We start from the raw sequence: 20,489 nt of genomic DNA on the forward strand, positions 1-20,489 counted from the left end.
CTTATGCGTAAGTAATGTACTAATGTTATTCATGGTCATTACTGCATATGTTTCTGCTGACAGAAGACACAAGATTTCATTCTTTTAAATAGGCGAGGCGCAAACTGGATTGTGATGACGAGCAAGGGTTGGTTGCGCTTTTCAAGCACTCGTTGATGAAGTATTGTTCCTACCTAAGGCAAGCGCACTTTGATGGCAAGCCTCTGAACGAAATTTCTGTAAAATTTCAGGTGCTACATTTATCCGACGGTGACTAGAATAATCTTGTTACACATTGGTCTCGGCTGCAGCGTAAGGTACTGTCTATGATATCACATCACAATTTGAACTACATTTCTGCATTTGCCTTAATGTCTCACTTGTACGAAAACTGTTAGCAGAAGAACATTCGTTATCAAGGGACCACAGAATCTTGCAACTATACTGCACACTGCATTGCTCTTGTGAGTACCTCTTGCCCTGTATGACCATACTTACTTTCATAGCTGTTTGATTATGTAGCATCACTGCACATGTTAGCCTCGTAATCGTCCATTTGGTGGACATTGTAAGATCCGTATGGACTCTTACATAAATTTAGAATCAACCCAATGCTTTTGAAGAGGTTTAGCTCTGCAGTCCTTTTGTAAGGACTGAACGTGGTCTATCACTGTACTTACATTAACGGCTACTCCCTTCGTCCCATAATATAAGAACGTTTTGTACAGTACACCGGTGTTCAAAACACTCTTGTATTATGGGAAGAGGGATTGGTTCATTTTGTAGCATTCTGCATCTTATCTCCCTCGCCCACCATTTACTAAAAAGATTAGATCTATATTTAATCTTACCAACAAGTAGAATACACAGACAATGCCAGTGCAGAAGTGTAGCCCATTGCTCTTGTCAGTACATTTTGCCCTGTAGCGCTTGTACTTCCAGGGATTGGTAGTTGATTATGTAGCATCAATCTGCATCTATCTTCATTATCCTCTATCCCTTCTAGTATTATCATATCTATAATTACTCTCTACAAAATGTAGAGTACAGGCAATGCTTATGAAGAAGATTATGTGCTGAAATTCTTGAGTTATCCTTCCCTTGCCATGGAGAAGGGTATTATAAAGCCGGTGTTAACTGTTAATGTAAGTCAGTCCTTCTAAAGCCTTTATCCTCAACTGCTGTTTAATTTTCTCATGCTCCCTATCGTTTACTGCTGTTTAGTTTGATGTTTCTACCAAAATGCATGTTCGTAAGAACCGTAAGTTCTAAGTTTTACTTGTAAAACCAAATTCCTTATTCATACCATGCACATTACTTAATACTCCCTATATGTATGCTTGTTTTTGTGGATCTATAATCTAGTGTGTGGTGAAGCAGCCCACGTTTGCACCTTGTCATCTCCTGTTTTATCTTACTGATGTGGCTGATGATATGAACAACATGCCATGCACATTATCCAACATAGATACAATGATTTTCTTTGCCCTTCATCTATGCTTGTTATGTTGACATGGTAATCCAGTAGTGTGGTGAAGCTCCCCGCATTATGAACAATGCCAAATTATGCTATTGATATTTTGAACATACTCTTTATTTTCTAATTTGAAATTGGATAGAATTGACATAACAGTTATCATCTTTGTTTATACATGTGCAAAACCTGTCATCTCTCTACTTTGTTTCAGGGTGATATGCCTGATGGCATGCACAAGTCTGCTGAAGGCTGTGAGACAAACCCAACATATATTGCAGCAAAGAAGGCAAAACATCTTGAAGATAGCGAGACAACCCCAAAGTCTTATCTTGATGCAGTGTTCAAGTTACTTGAGACTAACAGTCAGACAAGCTCACAGAATTCGTTGTCTGAATCAGATCGACTTCTTCAGTCCCAAGTTCTAGCAGAAAGGCATTCTGCAACTCAACTTCGACTTGAAGTCCTATCTCTAAGAAAGATTGCGGAGAACACCAATGAGAACCTCATCGCTAAACAGCTACACCTGGAAGCTATAACCGACATGCTAGGCCGGTCTCACAGCCTTGCTCAGCATCTTGCGCAACAGTTCCCCCGCAAGGCTAACCTTTCTTGAACTGTCTTGGAAGTGGTCTCGGTTCAGTATTATTTTGTTATGCTACAATGGTGCCCAGTTTTTGTAATATGCTTCTTCGTTGCGCTTTATGATCACTGGTGGCGAACTTTGATGCCCAGTGGATGTAATATACCTTAAATCCTTTATTGTGTAGTGTAGGTTTATTCTTAGTTACTATGCCATAATTTCTTTATTGTATAGAGTAGGTTTGTTCTTAATTCCTACTAGTTACGCAGAAGCCCAAAATGAACCCCGACCCATGATTGTGCGAATCAAATCACGGGCTTTTAACAGGCCAAAATTGTCTGGGTCCTTGTTTGGCCCAATCAAATATCGGCTGCGAGCAGGCCGGATGCAAACCGGGTCGTAGTTAGGCCCAACTATATGACGGGCTTTTAACAGGCCGAAATTAATATAGGGCCGAAATGTTAAACGGACCCTTAACAGGCCAAAACTAATACCAGGCCGAATTACTAAGTGGGCCTTTAGCAAGTGGGCCCAAAAGCATAGTGTCCAGTTGACGGGCTGAATCTGATATGGGCCATAATTGAGCCCAAAGCCTCTTAAAGGGCCAGACCTAATCTGGATCGTAATTTGGCCCAGAACGTGGTAGGCCTTTAACGGGCCGGATCTCATATGGGCCACTATTAGGCCCGGAGCGTGACAGGCCATTAATGGACCAGATCAAATATGGGCTGGCATTTGGCCCAAAACATGGCAGGCAGTTAATGGGCCGGCCTACTAGGGTCCTCAAAATCTTGTGGGCCTAAAGCTAGGCCAGCCCATTAATGTCGGTGAAATCTCGTGGGCCTTTAGCTGGGCCGGCCCATTATGATCCGCAAGAATCTTGTGGGCCTTTACCTGGGCCGGCCCATTACGGCACACAAAAATCTTGTGGGCCTTTACCTGGGCCGGCCCATTATGGCCCGCAAAATCTTGTGGGCCTTTAGCTGGGCCGGCCCATTATGGTCCGCAAAATCTCGTGGGCCTTTAGCTGGGCCGGCCCATTATGGTCCGCAAAATCTTGTGGGCCTTTAGTTGGGCCGGCCCATTTAAACTTGGTGGGTCGTGCCACGTGTCGACGTATCATAGGCGCCTTCTGTCCAATGAGTGGATGACATCTGTCCGGACGATGAGACGACACGTGTTTCCTCTAGCTAATGATGATTTTACACGTGGAAAATCCCCATTGGTCGGGGCTGTTAACGGGTTATCGGATCCAAAAACCGACCCGATAGCTTAACGGCGTTCCGTTACGGTGGATGCCACGTGTCGGTCACCCTTGACGAAAGCACTTCTGTGACGCGCGATTTATCGTCATGGAAGTGGACACTTCCGTGATGATAATTTTGGTAATGTCATGGAACACTTCTACAACAGCACAGGTATGACTATCTTGATTATGTCATAAATTTGTCATGGATGTACATGCATGACAAAAAAAGCGACCTACTGTGATAAACACGTATCATCATGGAAGTGTATTTTTTTGTAGTGCATGTTGCTTGCGCAATGCACCATGGTTGATTGTTGTTTTCCTTTGCTTGTGTTCTTGCCTTGGGTAGAGCCGGGAGACGAGTACGTGATCGAGGAACCCGTTGAGTACGCTTACGAGGATCAAGCTTTCGTCAACTCGGAGAACTTTGCAGGCAAGATGACCATACCCTCGAAATCACTTCTATCTTTTCTCGCTAGTTGTTCGCTCTTTTGCTATGCCGCGATACCTACCACTTGCTATATCATGCCTCCCATATTTCCATGACAAGCCTCTAACCCACCTTTCCTAGCAAACCGTTGTTTGGCTATGTTACCGCTTTGCCCAGCCCCTCTTATAGCGTTGCTAGTTGCAGGTGGAGATGGAGTTTGTTCCGTGTTGGAACATGGATATTGTTGGGATATCATTATTATATCTTGTTTACTTTAATGCATCTATATACTTGGTAAAGGGTGGAAGGCTCGGCCTTATGCCTGGTGTTTTGTTCCACTCTTGCCGCCCTAGTTTCCGTCATACCGGTGTTATGTTCCTTGATTTTGCGTTCCTTACGCGGTTGGGTGTTATGGGAACCCCTTGACAGTTCGCCTTGAATAAAACTCCTCCAGCAAGGCCCAACCTTGGTTTTACCATTTGCCACCTAATCCTTTTTCCCTTGGGTTCCGCGGACTCAAGGGTCATCTTTGTTTTAAACCCCCGGGCCAGTGCTCCTCTGAGTGTTCGTCCAACCTATCAGCAGCCGGTGGCCACCATGGGCAACGCTGGGTTGGCCTACCGGAATCTTGGACAATTCGGTGTGCCCTGAGAACGAGATATGTGCAGCTCCTATCGGGATTTGTCGGCACATTCGGGTGGCTTTGCTGGTCTTGTTTTACCATTGTCAAAATGTCTTGTAACCGGGATTCCGAGTCTGATCGGGTCTTCTGGGAGAAGGAATATCCTTCGTTGACCGTGAGAGCTTGTGATCGGCTAAGTTGGGACACCCTTGCAGGGTTTTGAATTTTCGAAAGCCGTGCCCGCGGTTATGGGCAGATGGGAATTTGTTAATATCCGGTTGTAGAAAACTTGAAACTTAACTTAACTAAAATGAATCAACCGCGTGTGTAGCCGTGATGGTCTCTTTTCGGCGGAGTCCGGGAAGAGTACACGGTCTCGTGTTATGCTTGAACATAAGTAGTTTCAGGATCACTTCTTGATCTGTATAGCTTCTCGACCGTGCTTTGCTTCTCTGCTCGCTCTCATTTGCGTAAGTTAGCCACCATATATGCTAGTGCTTGCTGCAGCTCCACCTCACTATATTTTCCTACCCATAAGCTTAAATAGTCTTGATCGCGAGGGTGTGAGATTGTTGAGTCCCCGTGACTCACAGATTACTTCCAAACAGATGCAGGTGCCGATGATGACAGTACAGGGGTTGCTACCGAACTCAAGTGGGAGTTCGACGTGGATTCGGGACGTTACTATGTGTCTTTTCCGGACGATCAGTAGAGGAGCCCAGTTGGGGCGATCGGGGATCTAGCATTTGGGGTTGTCTTTCTTTATTTGGTTCCGTAGTCGGACCTTGATTGAATTCTGGATGATGTAATGCTATATTTATGTATTGTGTGAAGTGGCGATTGTAAGCCAACTCTTTATCCCTTCCTTATTTAGTACATGGGATGTGTAAAGATTACCCCTCTTGCGACATGTCTACCATGCGGTTATGCCTCTAAGTCGTGCCCGACACGTGGGAGATATAGCCGCATCGTGTGTGTTACAAGTTTGCCGTGAATAATACTTATACTCCTAATATATAAAAGACTCAGTTGGTGATGATGGTGTGTCTGTCATCCGCCATTTCTGACCATTAGATCTGCATCTAACGACTGTGATGTAAGTTGTGGCCCTTTGCAGCAATTCCCACTTCTCTGCTCCAGTTTACACAAAATCCCTTAGTATCTTGAAACCAACCACATTCCTCCCTTACCTCATCAAAACAGCCCAAAGAATACATTTGGAGTGAAACATAAGATATTTTTAGTGATATGTATATCGAAACTAAACTGTTTTCTTTCAAATTTGTGAATATGTATTGTTCTACTTTGGATCCATTGCAACGGACAGGCTCATTGCTATAAAGGTTTATCTCCTGCACCATCTGCAACGAACACCTGGTGTACTGGTCCTGGCCGCATGCTTGCAGCGCGATGGCCTGAGTTCGAATTCTGTCCTAAACTGTAGCTTTTTATATTTTTTAATATATACTTCTTTCACCACTGTAGTGGGAGTGGAACCCACAGAGTACTTAGAATACAAGATTAAGGATGCGTTCGTTTCTTTCTAACTTTCTGTATGAATTTGTAGCCAGCCTACAAGTAATGTACACTGTACTGACAGTGAAACCCACAGAGTACTTAGAATACAAGATTAAGGATGCAATTAACTTTTTATAGAGGGAGAATCATACACGCAATTAACTGATTATGAACTTCAATATACACTGTATCCGATCTTTGTCTTAAAATCTCAGATTTGTACCTGTGGGTTGCTAGTAGTGTTGATTACTCCTTGTAGTTGATGCTAGTTGGTTTATTCGGTGGAAGATCATATGTTCGGATCCTTAATGATAATTAATACTCCTCTTATTATGAACATCAATATGCTTTGTGAGTAGTTACGTTTGTTCCTGAGGACATGGGAGAAGTCTTGTTATAAGTAATCATGTGAATTTGGTATTCGTTCGATATTTTGATGAGATGTATGTTGTCTCTCCTCTAGTGGTGTTATGTGAACGTATACTACACGACACTTCACCATGATTTGGGCCTAGGGGAAGGCATTGGGAAGTAATAAGTAGATGATGGGTTGCTAGAGTGACAAAAACTTAACCCTAGTTTATGAGTTGCATCATAAAGGGCTGATTTGGATCCATATGTTGCATGCTATGGTTAGATTTATCTTAATTCTTCTTTCATAGTTGCGGATGCTTGCGAGAGGGGTTAATCATAAGTGGGAGGTTTGTCCAAGGAAGGGCAGCACCCAAGCACCGGTCCACCCACATATCAAATTATCAAAGTAACGAACGTGAATCATATGAGCATGATGAAAACTAGCTTGACAGTAATTCCCATGTATCCTCGTGAGCACTTTGCTTTATATAAGAGTTCATCCAGGCTTGTACTTTTCTACAAAAAGGATTGGACCACCTTGCTGCACCTTAGTTACTTTTGTTACTTGTTACCCGTTACGAATTATCTTATCACACAACTATTTGTTACTGATAATTTTAGTGCTTGCAGAGAATACCTTGCTGAAAACCGCTTGTCATTTCCTTCTGCTCCTCGTTGGGTTTGACATTCTTACTTATCAAAAGGACTACAATAGTTCCCTATACTTGTGGGTCATCAGCAATGAAGGGTGCAAACAACAAAGGGATAAACATGTCAGGCAAATCATAAAAGCATGATATTGTATAGCCCTGGGTGCTGGGAATCCACCGTGATCATCTTCAATCTTTTGTTGAAGTGTCATGACGGCCAATATTTCTTTGTCGTGGCAACCGTTTCAAAACCGTTGTTGTGGTAGCAATTTCAGAAAATGTTGTTGTGGCGACTGTTTTAGAAAACGTTAACGTGGCTTTAAATTCAGATATTCCACTATGGCACGAAATTATAGCTCCTCGTCCCGCGCCTAGTACACCTTCTCATCGTTGGGGTCCTCCATGTATATGCCATCGTCACCTGTAACCTATAGGCTACCTCAACAATGTTTACATTAATGTGGCTCCAGCCATTATGCCATGACGCACATGCCACTTAACATTACAACATTATAACTATCTCATACATGAACTCATTATCATGACAAACGCTATACCACATCCTATGCATACCCTGCAAAACCAAGTTAGACGTCCTCTAATCGGTTTTAGCAAAATTTTATTTACACAGTTAGCTAGTTTTAACAAATAATACTAGCTACATACGTCCACAAATTAGGCGATGATTCTTGATGCTAGGTTAAGTTTTGGTCTGTGTGAAACAAGAGACTTAATTAACTATCTCTAGCCCCACACTAAACTTCGTCAAATGCACGTGACCCCCTAGAAGATCATCTATCTTCGGAACCGTCTTATGTACGCGACGGTTCACTATTCTCAACTATGGTGAAGCCCAAGGAATTGTTAGCAGATCGTCGACAGGCAGAGTCGATCGATTGTCAGAACCTTATGAAAAGCAACACCATGCCGTCGATGAATTGAACCAAAGCAACAGTCGAGGGAAGCATAGCAAGAACATCAACCCTCACAATCAGATGTGACCTAAATCGCAACCTGCACCTACTCATATAACTACTCTGATACCACTGTTGGGAAACATAGTAGAAAACAAAAAAAATCATGCCTATGATCACCCAAGATCAATATGAAGATGCATAACGGGTTGGATCACGATTGTTACAGTCACTAAGTTGAAGTGGAAGAAGAATGTGTCGATGTAGATCATACTTGGATTCCCTTGAATCGTCGATGAACGATCCCTCGTACCACCCACGAATAGTCCCTCAAACCAAAGACCGAAAGCATGACCTCTCTACTTGGTTGCAAGCGTGCAATCTCCACGATCCGGCAGTGCTTCACCGTCTAGAGCTAATCGTCGCTATAGAATTAGAGGGAGGAGATTAGAACCACACATGACTTCTAATTATGAGGACAAGAGGATTAGCCTAGCTCTAATTAGTCAATTAGGACCAACTATAACTAGAACTAGTAGAACTAGAGGAGGCTCCAAAACTTGTATGTACAAAAGAGCAAAAACTCCTAGTATATGTAGGTTGGAGGGGAGAGGGAGGACTGCCACCAAGGAGGAAGGATTCCTCCTTGGTGCGCCGGCCAGGGGAGGAGGAGTTTGACTCCTTCCCTTCCCCAATTTGGCCTCATTCCTTAGGGAAGGAGGCACTTTCTCACTTGGTCCTTTTTGGCCCAAGTTGCCTTCCACCTCTTTGCCTTTTTATTCCCATTGATATTAAATTAAATATATAAATTTTCTAAATACTTTAAGCACATTATATATATAATTTAACATCCTTGGAAACATTTCCCACCTATGTATTATTTATCGGTAATACCCGGTATTACTTGATATTCACCGCAACCCTTCCGGTGACCCCGAAACGCTTTCGAATCCTCTCAGAACTATTTTGAATATTAATGAAACAATTTCACAAATATATTCTCATCACTTCCGTCCTACTAACACTCAGCAAATCATGATTGCCTTAAGCATGTGACCCCGTAGGTTCGGTAACCCACAGACATGGACGAAACCATTCATTCAATGACCGATAGCGGGATCGTGGACGTCCATATTGGTCCCTGTGAGTACAGGAATGATATTTGAGTGAACCTTTGGTTATCATGTGATGTTCCATTTGCTTCACGATACTTCACAAAACCCGGGATGCATCGGTATCCTTCTGAGTCATCACCATGCTCACTATATCAAAATCCGCGTTACCAGTTTTGTTCTTCTTTCTCATTATTGTGTTACGGCATCCCCATGATGAATTCACGAGTGTCTGGACAAATTATGATTGATTCCATCACACCGAGGGCCCTAAGAATATCTCTCCATCACTGGAGGAGAAAATCCCACTCTTGAGCTATCTAGTCCCTTGTCAAACTTTCTGATGAGCCTGTAAGTTGTCGTTATGATCACCATGTTATAAATGACATTTGAGCAACCCTAAAGCCCACCATACGGTAAGAAGTGACCACGATACTCTCATGGTCTAAGGAGCAAAATCACACGTTAACACTCCATGTTATCACAATTGAATATAGACGATATTAACTCAATTCATAATTAACAAACAAGATTAGGTGAATTTAATATGGTCGTTCTTCTAATGACATAATATCAATGTTGTTTTCGGACTATCGTTACACTTAATGATATCCTAAGATTCGGAAAACGTAATCACCAACAACACTTGAGGTAGTGTTAGATGCGAGACTAGGAACCTTTATTTTATCCGTTTATCATTTCACACATGCATATGAGTTTTCCACTGAATCGCATATTCCAGGATCATAGTAGTTATAACATGAAATATAAACACTTAATTATGAATTATGGAAATATAATAATACAATATTATTGCCTCTTGGGCATATTTCCAACACCTCGCACGAACCCCTTTCGAAAAATTGAAGACCATGCCCTAGATCACATCGAATTCACCACCACCGCCCCTCCCTCTATGCTTTCATTTTCTTTTCTCCCCTCGTGCGCCTCATGACGAGCCCACAAGCCGCGGGAGAGATCGATCGTGATCGCCCCCATCCATGTCGACCTCGCGGAGGAGGACCCTCCTCAAGGTCATTGTCCTGGGTGACAGTGGGTAAGCCCATTCCCTCCCTTGGATTTGCCCCTGGTGGATCCCAGTAATTTCTGTGAAATTTTCAGTTTTTTTCTTTCGGGTGGGTGGGGGGCTCATTTTTCAGTTTTCACTTGCCACACTTATTTTATTTACATGCAGGTCCTTGTCCAAAGCCAACGCCTCCCTGCATGCATGTGCTTCGAGGGTAGGAGGATCTATCACACCCGCTAGCACCATTGTTGATGCTCCGAGCAACTGACCTTCCTCATTCCTGCAAATGTAGCTATTACCCTTCATCGTCTTTGCTACAACACCGTCCACATTAATCTTAGCTCTGTCTGGTTACGACTATAGCCACTGTGCTGGCCTCGTTGCAACCCTTGGAGGAGCACGTATAGGTTGCACCAACCCCCTATATTTCTTGAGCTCAACAAGATATCTCCTGATAAACATGTGTGTGAACCGGGTGTAACACCCACGATGCGGCTATATCTCCCACGTGTCGGAGCACGACTTAGAGGCATAACCGCATAGTAGGCATGTCGCAAGAGGGGTAATCTTTACACATCCCATGTACTGAATAAGAAAGGGATAGAGAGTTGGCTTACAATCGCCACTTCACACAATACATAAATATAGCATTACATCATCCAGAATACAATCAAGGTCCGACTACGGAACCAAATAAATAAAGACAACCCCTAATGCTAGATCCCCGATCGCCCCGACTGGGCTCCACTACTGATCAACTGGAAACGAAACAACACAACGAACACGATCTTCATCGAGCTCCTCCTTGAGCTCGGTTGCGTCACCTGCACGGTTATCATCGGCACCTGCAACTGTTTGAAGTAATCTGTGAGTCACGGGGACTCGGCAATCTCACACCCGCGAGATTAAGACTATTTAAACTTATGGGTAGGAAAGGTAGTGAGGTGGAGCTGCAGCAAGCACTAAGCATATATGGTGGCTAACTTACGCAAATAAGAGCGAGAAGAGAAGCAAAGCATGGTCGTGAACTAGAAGTGATCAAGAAGTGATCGTGAAACTACTTACGTTCAAACATAACTCCAAAACCGTGTTCACTTCCCGGACTCCGCCGGAAAGAGACCATCACGGCTACACACGCGGTTGATGCATTTTAATTAAGTTAAGTGTCAAGTTCTCTACAACCGGACATTAACAAATTCCCATCTGCCCATAACCGCGGGCACGGCTTTCGAAAGTTCAAAACCCTGCAGGGGTGTCCAAACTTAGCCCATCACAAGCTCTCACGGTCAACGAAGGATATTCCTTCTCCCAGGAAGACCCGATCAGACTTGGAATCCCGGTTACAAGATATTTCGACAATGGTAAAACAAGACCAGCAAAGCCACCCGAATGTGCCGACAAATCCCGATAGGAGCTGCACATATCTCGTTCTCAGGGCACACCGGATTGTCCAGGATTCTGGTAGGCCAACCCAGAGTTTCCCCTGGTGGCCACCGGCTGCTAACAGGTTGGACCAACACTCAGAGGAGCACTGGCCCCGGGGGGGTTAAAATAAAGATGACCCTCGGGCTCTGGAAACCCGAGGAAAAAAGGCTTAGGTGGCAAATGGTAAAACCAAGGTTGGGCCTTGCTGGAGGAGTTTTATTCAAGGCGAACTATCAAGGGGTTCCCATTATAACCCAACCGCGTAAGGAACGCAAAATCAAGGAACATAACACCGGTATGACGGAAACTAGGGCGGCAAGAGTGGAACAAAACACCAGGCATAAGGCCGAGCCTTCCACCCTTTACCAAGTATATAGATGCATTAATTAAATAAGAGATATTGTGATATCCCAACATAAACACTTCATCTTCACCTACAACTAGCAACGCTATAAGAGGGGCTGAGCAAAGCGGTAACATAGCCAAACAACAGTTTGCTAGGAAAATAGGGTTAGAGGCTTGGCATGGCAATATGGGAGGCATGATACAGCAAGTGGTAGGTATCGCGGCATAGCAAAAGAGTGAGCAACTAGCAAGCAAAGATATAAGTTATTTCGAGGGTATGGTCATCTTGCCTGAGATCCCGCAAAGAAGAAGAACGAGTCCATGAAGAAGACAAACGGATGTAGTCGAACGGATCCTCACAACTCCGGAACGAAACCGAAGCTAACGAGAGAAGCAACCCGGAAAGAAACAAGCAACATAATAAACAACCATCACATAAACATGGCATGATGCACAATCAAGTATGATGCATGTCTGGTTTAAATATGCATGGCATGGCAAAGTGCACAAACAAAACTACAAGTTAAGTGGAGCTCAATATGCAACGAGTTGCATATTGACGGAACACCACGTGACTTATTGAGTTCACTCCCGGTTAGGTACTCAACAATATTAAATGTTGGTTAACATGGCAAGAGGAGAAGCAAAAGTAAAACCTCTATCTAAACAAGTTTAAATGAGGCCGGAACAAACAACAATTCTGGTAAATCCCCATATGCATTTAGCAATTTAAAGCAAACAACAATTTTGAACATTTTAAATGTTATTATCATGATGCGAATGACATGTGCAAGTTTATGCAATTTTTATGAAAATGTTGACATGAGCATGTTAGAGCATTTGTCGCCATGGCGGAACAAAAGGGTGCCACGGCGACGAAACAGGAATGGTGCCACGGCGGTGAAAAAGGACATGGCGCCACGGCAACATCTCGGTTCCGATAACTCACGGAGATACCGGTGCAAAAGGTAGTGTGGCGGGAGCGTGTCAAGCAAGGATGGTGTGGTGCTCCCGATTATCGGGTTCCCACATGTCGGTGGCAAGGCAAAAGAGGGGCAACGTGCACCGATAGTTCAGACTCGAGGCAAAACAAGGGTGCATCTCATACAACATGCATTCATTCGTTCACGGGCGTCGTCTCGAGGTTATACCTTCGAAGCGTGTAAACGGGACGGTTCTCGTTTGGTGCAAAGTAGAGGAAGTAGACGTTCTCGGGACGTTCGTAGTGGAAGTAGTCGTTCTCGCATGCTCTAGGGTCGACGGAAGAGGTTCTCGCGATCTCGGCGATGGTAGTGGTACATGTTTATCGTTGCACGAGTTTCCGTAGATGTTCGAGGTCATGACGAGGAACTTGATGCATCGTTGAACTTGGCGTCCGAGGAATCCCGCGTAGTCGTACACGAGTTGTAGTCAAACTTGACGGTTCCGTTACACGGTTCTTCGTAGACGGTAGTCGTACACAGGTCTTCAGCCACGGTAGTTGTACACACGTTCAGAGAGGAACTCGGCGTAACCAAGTACTTGGCGTTCCGGTGTGGTAGTCGTACTTGCGGTCTTGACGGTACAACATGAAGCAACACGAGGGCCTTGGGTGGACAGCAGCAAGGAGGCAATGGTGGTGGTCGAACAAGGCAGGGGCAGCTCGGCACACGCGCTGTGAGGAGGCCAACGAAGCCATGGTGGTGATCGGAGGGTCGGAGGTGTTCAAGAGGTTGACGCAGCCAACTCCTTCGGGCTGGAACACAACGAAACAGGAGCACGGCGATGCGCGGGAAGAGCAGCTGCAGCAGGGCGTCAGGGTCGCGCGCGGGGTGGCCTTTGGGAGTGATGCAGGGGTGTAGGCGCGCATGGAGAGGAGCCCTGCACGGTTGGAGGGGTCACCAGCGCTGGGATCCGGGCAGCAGAGGACGGGGACGAGGCCGGAGATGCGTATCACGGCACCTCTGGCCCATGGCAGGAGGCCATGGCGGGCAGACGACGAAGGGCTTGGCAGCAGGGACGAAATGGAGGGAGGCCGGGCAACCACGAGCTCGGGTAGGAGAAGGTAGGTCGGGGAGGTCCTGCAGTGGCGAGGTAGTCCTGGCTTGGGCGCCGACGAGAGGAGGCAAGACGCGCGCAGCAGAGTAGCGGCAGTGCACATCCATGGCTGAGGTCAGGCGGAGGAAGGAGAGGCCGGCGTGGTCACGCGCGGCGGCAGGCTTGTCGGCGTCGGGGACGAGGTGCAGGAGAGGAGAGGCGCTCGGGCCAGGCGCGGATGCGAGGGCTGCTATGGGAGGAGGACGAGGGGCCGAGCGGGACTCGGTTCTGCGGGCGAGAGATGCGAGTGCAGCGCTGCGAGGGAGAAGGGATCGAGTGATGGGTGCTCTGGCGGCGCGAGGGAACGAGGAGGAGGGTGAGATGGGGATCGGGCTAGGGTTAGAATTAGGTGGGCCTAGGGGCAAATGGGCCTTAGAGGCCGGCCCAGTGCTGCTGCTGGTTGGAGACCCCAGATGGGCTGGTTTGGCTCTCCCTCTCTCTCTTTAAATTTCTGTTTATTCAAATAAACAAAATAAACATAATTTAAGAGAAAGGCTAGGAGTTATGGGAAGGAATACGCGAGATATAAACATATCTATGAACTCCTGGTTTTATGCACTATTTGAATAAATTGCTCTGGCAATTTTTAGAGGTAGAAAAATAATCTAAGTTTGAATTAAATTCAAACTTGACGCATTTTTGAACCCAACCAAAACATCTTCAAATGAGCTGAAAATTGGTAGAGAGGGTTTAGGCATGGTGAACTAGCATCAGGAAAAGAATGAACATTTATGGAGGAGGGGAAAAGGTCACTTGCCAAAATGAAAGAAAGAAGGAAGGAGGAGGTGATGATGCATGATCATACATGGAGCATCCAACAATGTAACATGCATGAATATGACAAGGCACATGACGATTATGAGAATGCAAAATGACAAGAGGCACAAATGCAACATGACAACGAAAAAAAAGAAAGACATCTAGAGCATCGGTCTCGGGGCATCACACCGGGGGCTATGTAATTCATCCTAATGTATCGCGCGATGTCGAGCCCACCATACCGCCAACAGAGTCACCAGTACTTCCACGCAAGTATGTTTCTCTAGTGTTGTACTCAGGCTGAACAGCCAAAGCTTTGCATCCGGTGTTTCATCTCCGAAGAGTGGTATTGCTGCATCATCCTCGCTAAGTGACCAGACACTTTTTGCCATATTACAGTCTAGTAAAGCATGTCTCTAAGAATCAACAGTCGATTTGTAAATAGAGCATGCTGCAAAAACTGCTATGTTATGGTACTTTCGAACCTCACCTGTGGGCAAAGATACCCTCACAAGCCTCCACATGAACACCCTAAGTTTTGTTGGGACTTTAACTTTCCATAGTCGACGCCAATTATTCTCCTCAATTTCTGGTTGGAGCTCCAAACCTGAACTACCGAAGCTCCCTCTGCAATGTTCAATTTATTAAAGTAGTGCTCTAAATGCGTTTAAATAACTAAAGTAGTTTCCTAAAAAAAAGCTAAAATAGTGCTCTAAAAGATGAGAGAGGTGTTTTGGAGGCCGAGCTCCATGGATGCCTTTATTTTTGAAAAATTCAAATTCAAACTTTTGTGGTTCAAATTTTTTTGAGAAAAAATATGCGTGTATGTAATGATGTAACCCACATATGTGTAAAAATTCATGACGAAATACCTTGAGTTGCGACCTGTATAAAAAAGATAAATTCATGGCCTGAGAGGATGAATAGTATCATGTGTTAAATAGCTCCAAATTTGTCTTTTTTGCACAGCCTTCATTTCAATGTATTTTGAACTGAAAATTTACAAGTGTGTTATGTCTTCATGTATATCTGTATTTCAGATTTTTTTGAAATATAAAAATATGAATTTCGATGAAATTTCAAATTTGTATTTGGAGGCCTCACTGGAGGCCAAGCTCCGAAAGGGATTTCCGTCTAAACATCTTATATTTCTAGCTATTTACTCTTTCTTTTTTTTTGAGAATTTCTAGCTTTTTTTTTGAGAATTTCTAGCTATTCACTCAGCCAGGCTCTATTGGGTCGGGCCACAAATGATGCAAGGGGGCAATTTAAATCCAGTGAACCAAAAACGCCCAAACCGTTTCAAAGCGGCCTGCCTCGCGCGTGGCCGAGCCGGCCCACCACGGCGGCCATCTCTCTCCTCCTTCGCCTGGCAGTGGCAGAGTGGCACACGTCTTCCTCACCTCCTCTCTCTCTCTCTCCATCCACCACGGTCATCCTCGCACGAACCCCTTTCAAAAAAATTAAGACCACGCCCCAGATCACATCGAATTCACCACCACCGCCTCCCTCCCTCCCTCCGTGCTTTCATTTTCTTTCCCCTCCTCGTGCGCCTCGCCACGAGCCGACAAGCCGCGGGCCGGGAGAGATCGATCGCGATCGTCCCCATCCATGTCGACCTCGCGCAGGAGGACCCTCCTCAAGGTCATCGTCCTGGGCGACAGCGGGTAAGCCCATTCCCTCCCCCCCGGATCCGTCCCCCCGGCGGATTCCACTAATTTCTGCGAAATTTTCAGTTTTTCTCTTTCGGGTGGGTGGGGGGCTCGATTTGGATGTGGCTGTGGTTGTGGCTGTAATCCCCGTGCTTGTCTGATTTGGTCCTCCTGTGCAGGGTCGGGAAGACGTCGCTCATGAACCAGTATCCTAGCATTGACCCCTAATGGACCGCATTTGCTCCGCCATCGTTTAACCGCTGCCGGATTCATCCGTGCTCTGCTGTATTTTTCTCGTTTTTGCTCGCTCTAAGCAATTGACTCACCGGTGCCTGACCATGTGCCAAATTTGTGCCTTTTACTCGCAAGCGTTTGACCCATTTAGCTGCAAGAACGCATTTGGCAGCAAACCCCAGCTTCTGAACATGAATTTTGTGCTGAAAATCCCCTCTGGTGCATGTGTTTGTGAGGATAATGATTCAATTTAACAAAGATGGAATTGGAAGAAGGACGCCCATGTATATGCTCTGGAATGTTAGCCTCATTTTTGTACTCTGTGGGCTTTGATATGCTTGACTCTATTTAGATATGTTCACAACAAGTTTAGTCAGCAGTACAAAGCTACCATTGGTGCGGATTTCGTCACTAAGGAGGTCCTCATTGAAGACAGGCTTGTCACATTGCAGGTGAGTGGAATGCCTAGTTGCAGCTCTTTCACAGTGAAGAAATGGGCTGCTGTTGTAATCACATCTGGGGTTGCTCTGTTTCTAGATCTGGGACACGGCCGGGCAGGAGAGATTCCAGAGTCTTGGTGTCGCATTCTACAGAGGGGCAGATTGCTGTGTGCTTGTTTATGATGTCAATGTTAACAAGTCATTTGATACGCTCAACACATGGCATGATGAGTTCCTCAATCAGGTAAGATTATTTTATCTTGCATGTCATTTGATGCCTGATCATGGTTGTAGATATACAATGTAGAGCAATTCATCACTTGTTGTTCCAACATTGTTCTTATGAGATGACAGCTTGATATGATGCTGCCATTATGTTTCTAAGGCTTCAGCATGCCAACATAGTACTCCATCAGATCCGAGCATGCTGGAGTATCTTTTTTCCCTATGTGTTCTTTAAGAGCAATAAAGGCCTATAAGCTAATAAACTACTCATATAGGTGCAGTTATGGTTTGCTATGATGACATATTAAGTTACCTTGCCAACTTTCATACTTCAGCAGTTTCACTATGCAAACTGGCAATTTATTAAAGCTGCACAGGCACCGTCAACATCTCTAGAACTGCAATTGAGCAATGAAAGCGTATCAATACCTAACCTTTTGCCAGTGGCGGAGCTTAGTTAGGGGGCCACTCCCCCACAGCAAAAAGGAGTTCTTCAGATTAGCACTTATATTTACACTATTTTGGGTCCTCAACTTTGTTCAAAGCTCATTTAGCACCGTCTCAAATCTCGTTGAAGCTCTGCCACTGCCTTTTGCCTTGAAGATGCATATGTCATGGCATTGATGTAAATTCCGGCAAGGTGAACGGTCACTTCAAGTTTATTAGTGCTTGATACACAATCTAGACTTATTTAGTTTTGCTTACTGTTACGGCTGTTGATAATTCTGGAGTATGTAGCAAGGTCATTTATATTGTTATTAAGATCTTATGTTACTTCTCCAAGCATATATATAAATATCTGGATGTGCATAATATTGGAACAGAATATATTATTTATAGAGTACATTTGTTGCTGACAATGTTGGTTGATGCAGATTTTTTTTGGGTATTTTGATTTTTATGTGAAGCCCTTTAATTGATTTCTGTATTTTGTTTGGTGGGCTATCAGGTTAACTTTGTGTTTTTTAATGTCCGGGCATATGTTTAATCATACAAACAGATTTGCCATACTATCAATTCTATCTCTTGTAGTGCTTGTAGCGTCTTGATAAATTTAATTGACATGTCTATTTTCCATTTGATTTTTAGGCTAGCCCCTCAGATCCCAAAACATTCCCATTCATCCTACTTGGGAACAAGATTGACGTAGATGGTGGCAAAAGCAGAGTGGTCAGTTTTTGTTGCAAATATAACGTACAACTGTCTCTAGATGCACCACTGACTAATTTTCACACAGGTTTCTGAGAAAAAAGCAATGGATTGGTGTTCTTCAAAAGGGAACATTCCTTATTATGAAACTTCTGCAAAAGAAGACTACAACGTCGATGAAGCATTTTTGTCTGTTGCAAAGCTTGCTCTAGAGCATGAGCGTGATCAGGACATGTGAGTCAGCTTACTTGCATCATTTTTTGTCAGTAAGGTTTTGTTTAACATGGATTAAGCTTATCTTGGGTATTCATGATTTCTATTTTTCTTGAATATTCTGTCATCTTAAACTGGAAGTCCATACACAACCTGCTTGGATAGCTGCATTCTGTTATATATCCTCTATGGAGGATTTTTATTTAGACAATTGTTTAGATGTCCTGTGTAAGGCTTCTGACAAACTTAAGATTTTTAGTATGAATTTAAGCTTCTGTTCATACTTGTCCAGTACTTCTAACTTTGTTTTTGCAAACGCTAAGACTATCAATGTGCATGACAGCTCTTAAGGAAACTCTGTTTTGTTGATCTTTTGAGTTATTGATGTGCTGAACCTCTGTACAGGAGATTGCTCCTAAGATGTCACGTCATGACAAGAAAAAATGCAACTCTTTGAAATCTAACAATTAGCTTGTGTTTATTAGGGTACCTCTAACTAGGTTCAACAAAGATAGAAGAGCTGTTTACACCTATTAATGTTGTATTTTTGGTTGCTCACAACCTCCTCTTTTCTGCCGTTCAGCTACTTCCAAACAGTTGCAGATCCTGTCCCCGAGACTGAACAGAGAGGCGGGTGTGCATGCTAGCGATTAGCTGTCTTTGTCCTTCCAGATTTTGCCTACTGTGTGTGTTATTATTCTTTTTAAGTGATGCTGGGCATTTCTTTTGAGTTGACAATGTACACTAGGGTGGCTATGCAGCCACTCAATTCACTTTTGTAACCCCTGTAAGATAGTTAGCAACTATGGTTTCGGTTCATGGAGTACCGATGAGCAGCCCGCCCTGTTTCTTGAGTCGGCAATAAGAGTGCACAATGGTACTACTGATACAATTTGGGATATATATGGCCTAAGCCTCGATTATATTCATGCAGCTGTAACTTATTGATCTCCAAAGCGTTGATTTTGGTCGAGGTGGGCATAATTCTTCTAAATGTTTGTGAATATTTTGCTCGGTTGAAAATTTGAAATACTCAGCATTATGAATACTTATTTCTTTGTTTAAGGAGCAGCAACATTGTCTTACAATTTTGTTCTGCGTGTGCCCTCCGCAAAGGGTACGCTCCCCTGACCCCGAGTGCCTTTCGAGATAGGGTGACGCTACGCTTTCACCGGCCGATGTTTAGATTCTATCTGCTCGCCTCGACGGCCGTTGGATGTAGTGTCTATGTCCCGTATGCCCACTCGTTATTTTCCGTAACAAATGCTCTGTTGGGGAAACAACACTATTGCCCCCGGCCCTGAAAGAGTTGCGCCTCGCATGTCGTCGCCGTCAATCCACCGCAAAATCAGCCCATCGGCGTGCAGGAACTAAATTGAAGTTTTCGCAACACTATGGTGCATCATGGTTAGATTTGAGTAAATCGAGCTCACCGTGGGGTCCTGCTTCGAGAACAGCCGTGGCCTCTACTTCAGCATGACGGTGACGAGCTCCCACGCTGGGCACTCCTTTGACGATTTCTGCAACTGAAGCTATGTTTTCTGAAACATGCGTCGTCTTGCAATGCTTGGCCTCGTCCGCTCTAACATCGTGTGCTCCTCCAACACTTTCTGCAACCGGAGCTATGTTTCTGAGGCAAGACCCATGTTGCAGAAGAAAAAAAACTTCGTTGCCGAACCATTTTTTTTCGAAACAAGACCTGTGTTGCAGAAAGTTTCTAAAACTAGACCCTGTTGCTGAAAAAAAAAACTTCACCACCGAATCGTTTTTTATTTCTGAAACAAGATCTTTGTTGCAGAAACCGCCGATCTCTGAATCGTAGCCGCTTGAGTCGTTGCCGGCCACCGCTGATCCCAAGCAAGTCGTCGTCGCCACCGCGATGGATAAGGCCTGGTGGCCCAATGCCTTGCGCCGCCGCACCCGTCCGCCGGCTCCCAAATCCAGCCGCTCGCCCTCTAATCTAGATGAGCCCCGAGACCTCCTACTGTTACCCAGTTACAGGAATCACTGTCTTGAAACAACATGTGAGTTGCAGGAAAACAGACGCGGTTTCCAGATG

General features: G+C 44.6%; 1 protein-coding gene across 1 annotated transcript; it reads left to right on the forward strand.

The window, feature by feature from the left end:
- Nucleotides 1-15,896: 15,896 nt before the first annotated feature.
- On the forward strand, nt 15,897-19,359 carry LOC125544387 (ras-related protein Rab7-like). Its single transcript, XM_048708054.1, has 7 exons — nt 15,897-16,184; nt 16,349-16,375; nt 16,756-16,855; nt 16,941-17,087; nt 18,158-18,238; nt 18,306-18,451; nt 19,014-19,359. Exons 1-7 carry the CDS (start codon nt 16,129-16,131, stop codon nt 19,075-19,077), a joined length of 621 nt encoding a protein of 206 aa, XP_048564011.1. The 5' UTR covers nt 15,897-16,128; the 3' UTR covers nt 19,078-19,359.
- Nucleotides 19,360-20,489: the final 1,130 nt, after the last annotated feature.

This window comes from Triticum urartu, chromosome 3 (assembly GCF_003073215.2).
Source record: "Triticum urartu cultivar G1812 chromosome 3, Tu2.1, whole genome shotgun sequence".
NCBI classification, from domain to species: Eukaryota; Viridiplantae; Streptophyta; class Magnoliopsida; order Poales; family Poaceae; genus Triticum; species Triticum urartu.

Bases quoted from the DNA above. Each gene is read 5' to 3' on its own strand.
- LOC125544387 (XM_048708054.1), top strand. From the start codon at position 16,129: ATGTCGACCTCGCGCAGGAGGACCCTCCTCAAGGTCATCGTCCTGGGC. The intron at 16,185-16,348 runs GTAAGCCCATTC...CCTCCTGTGCAG, and splicing joins ATCGTCCTGGGCGACAGCGG to GGTCGGGAAGACGTCGCTCA. The intron at 18,239-18,305 runs GTCAGTTTTTGT...ATTTTCACACAG, and splicing joins ATGGTGGCAAAAGCAGAGTG to GTTTCTGAGAAAAAAGCAAT.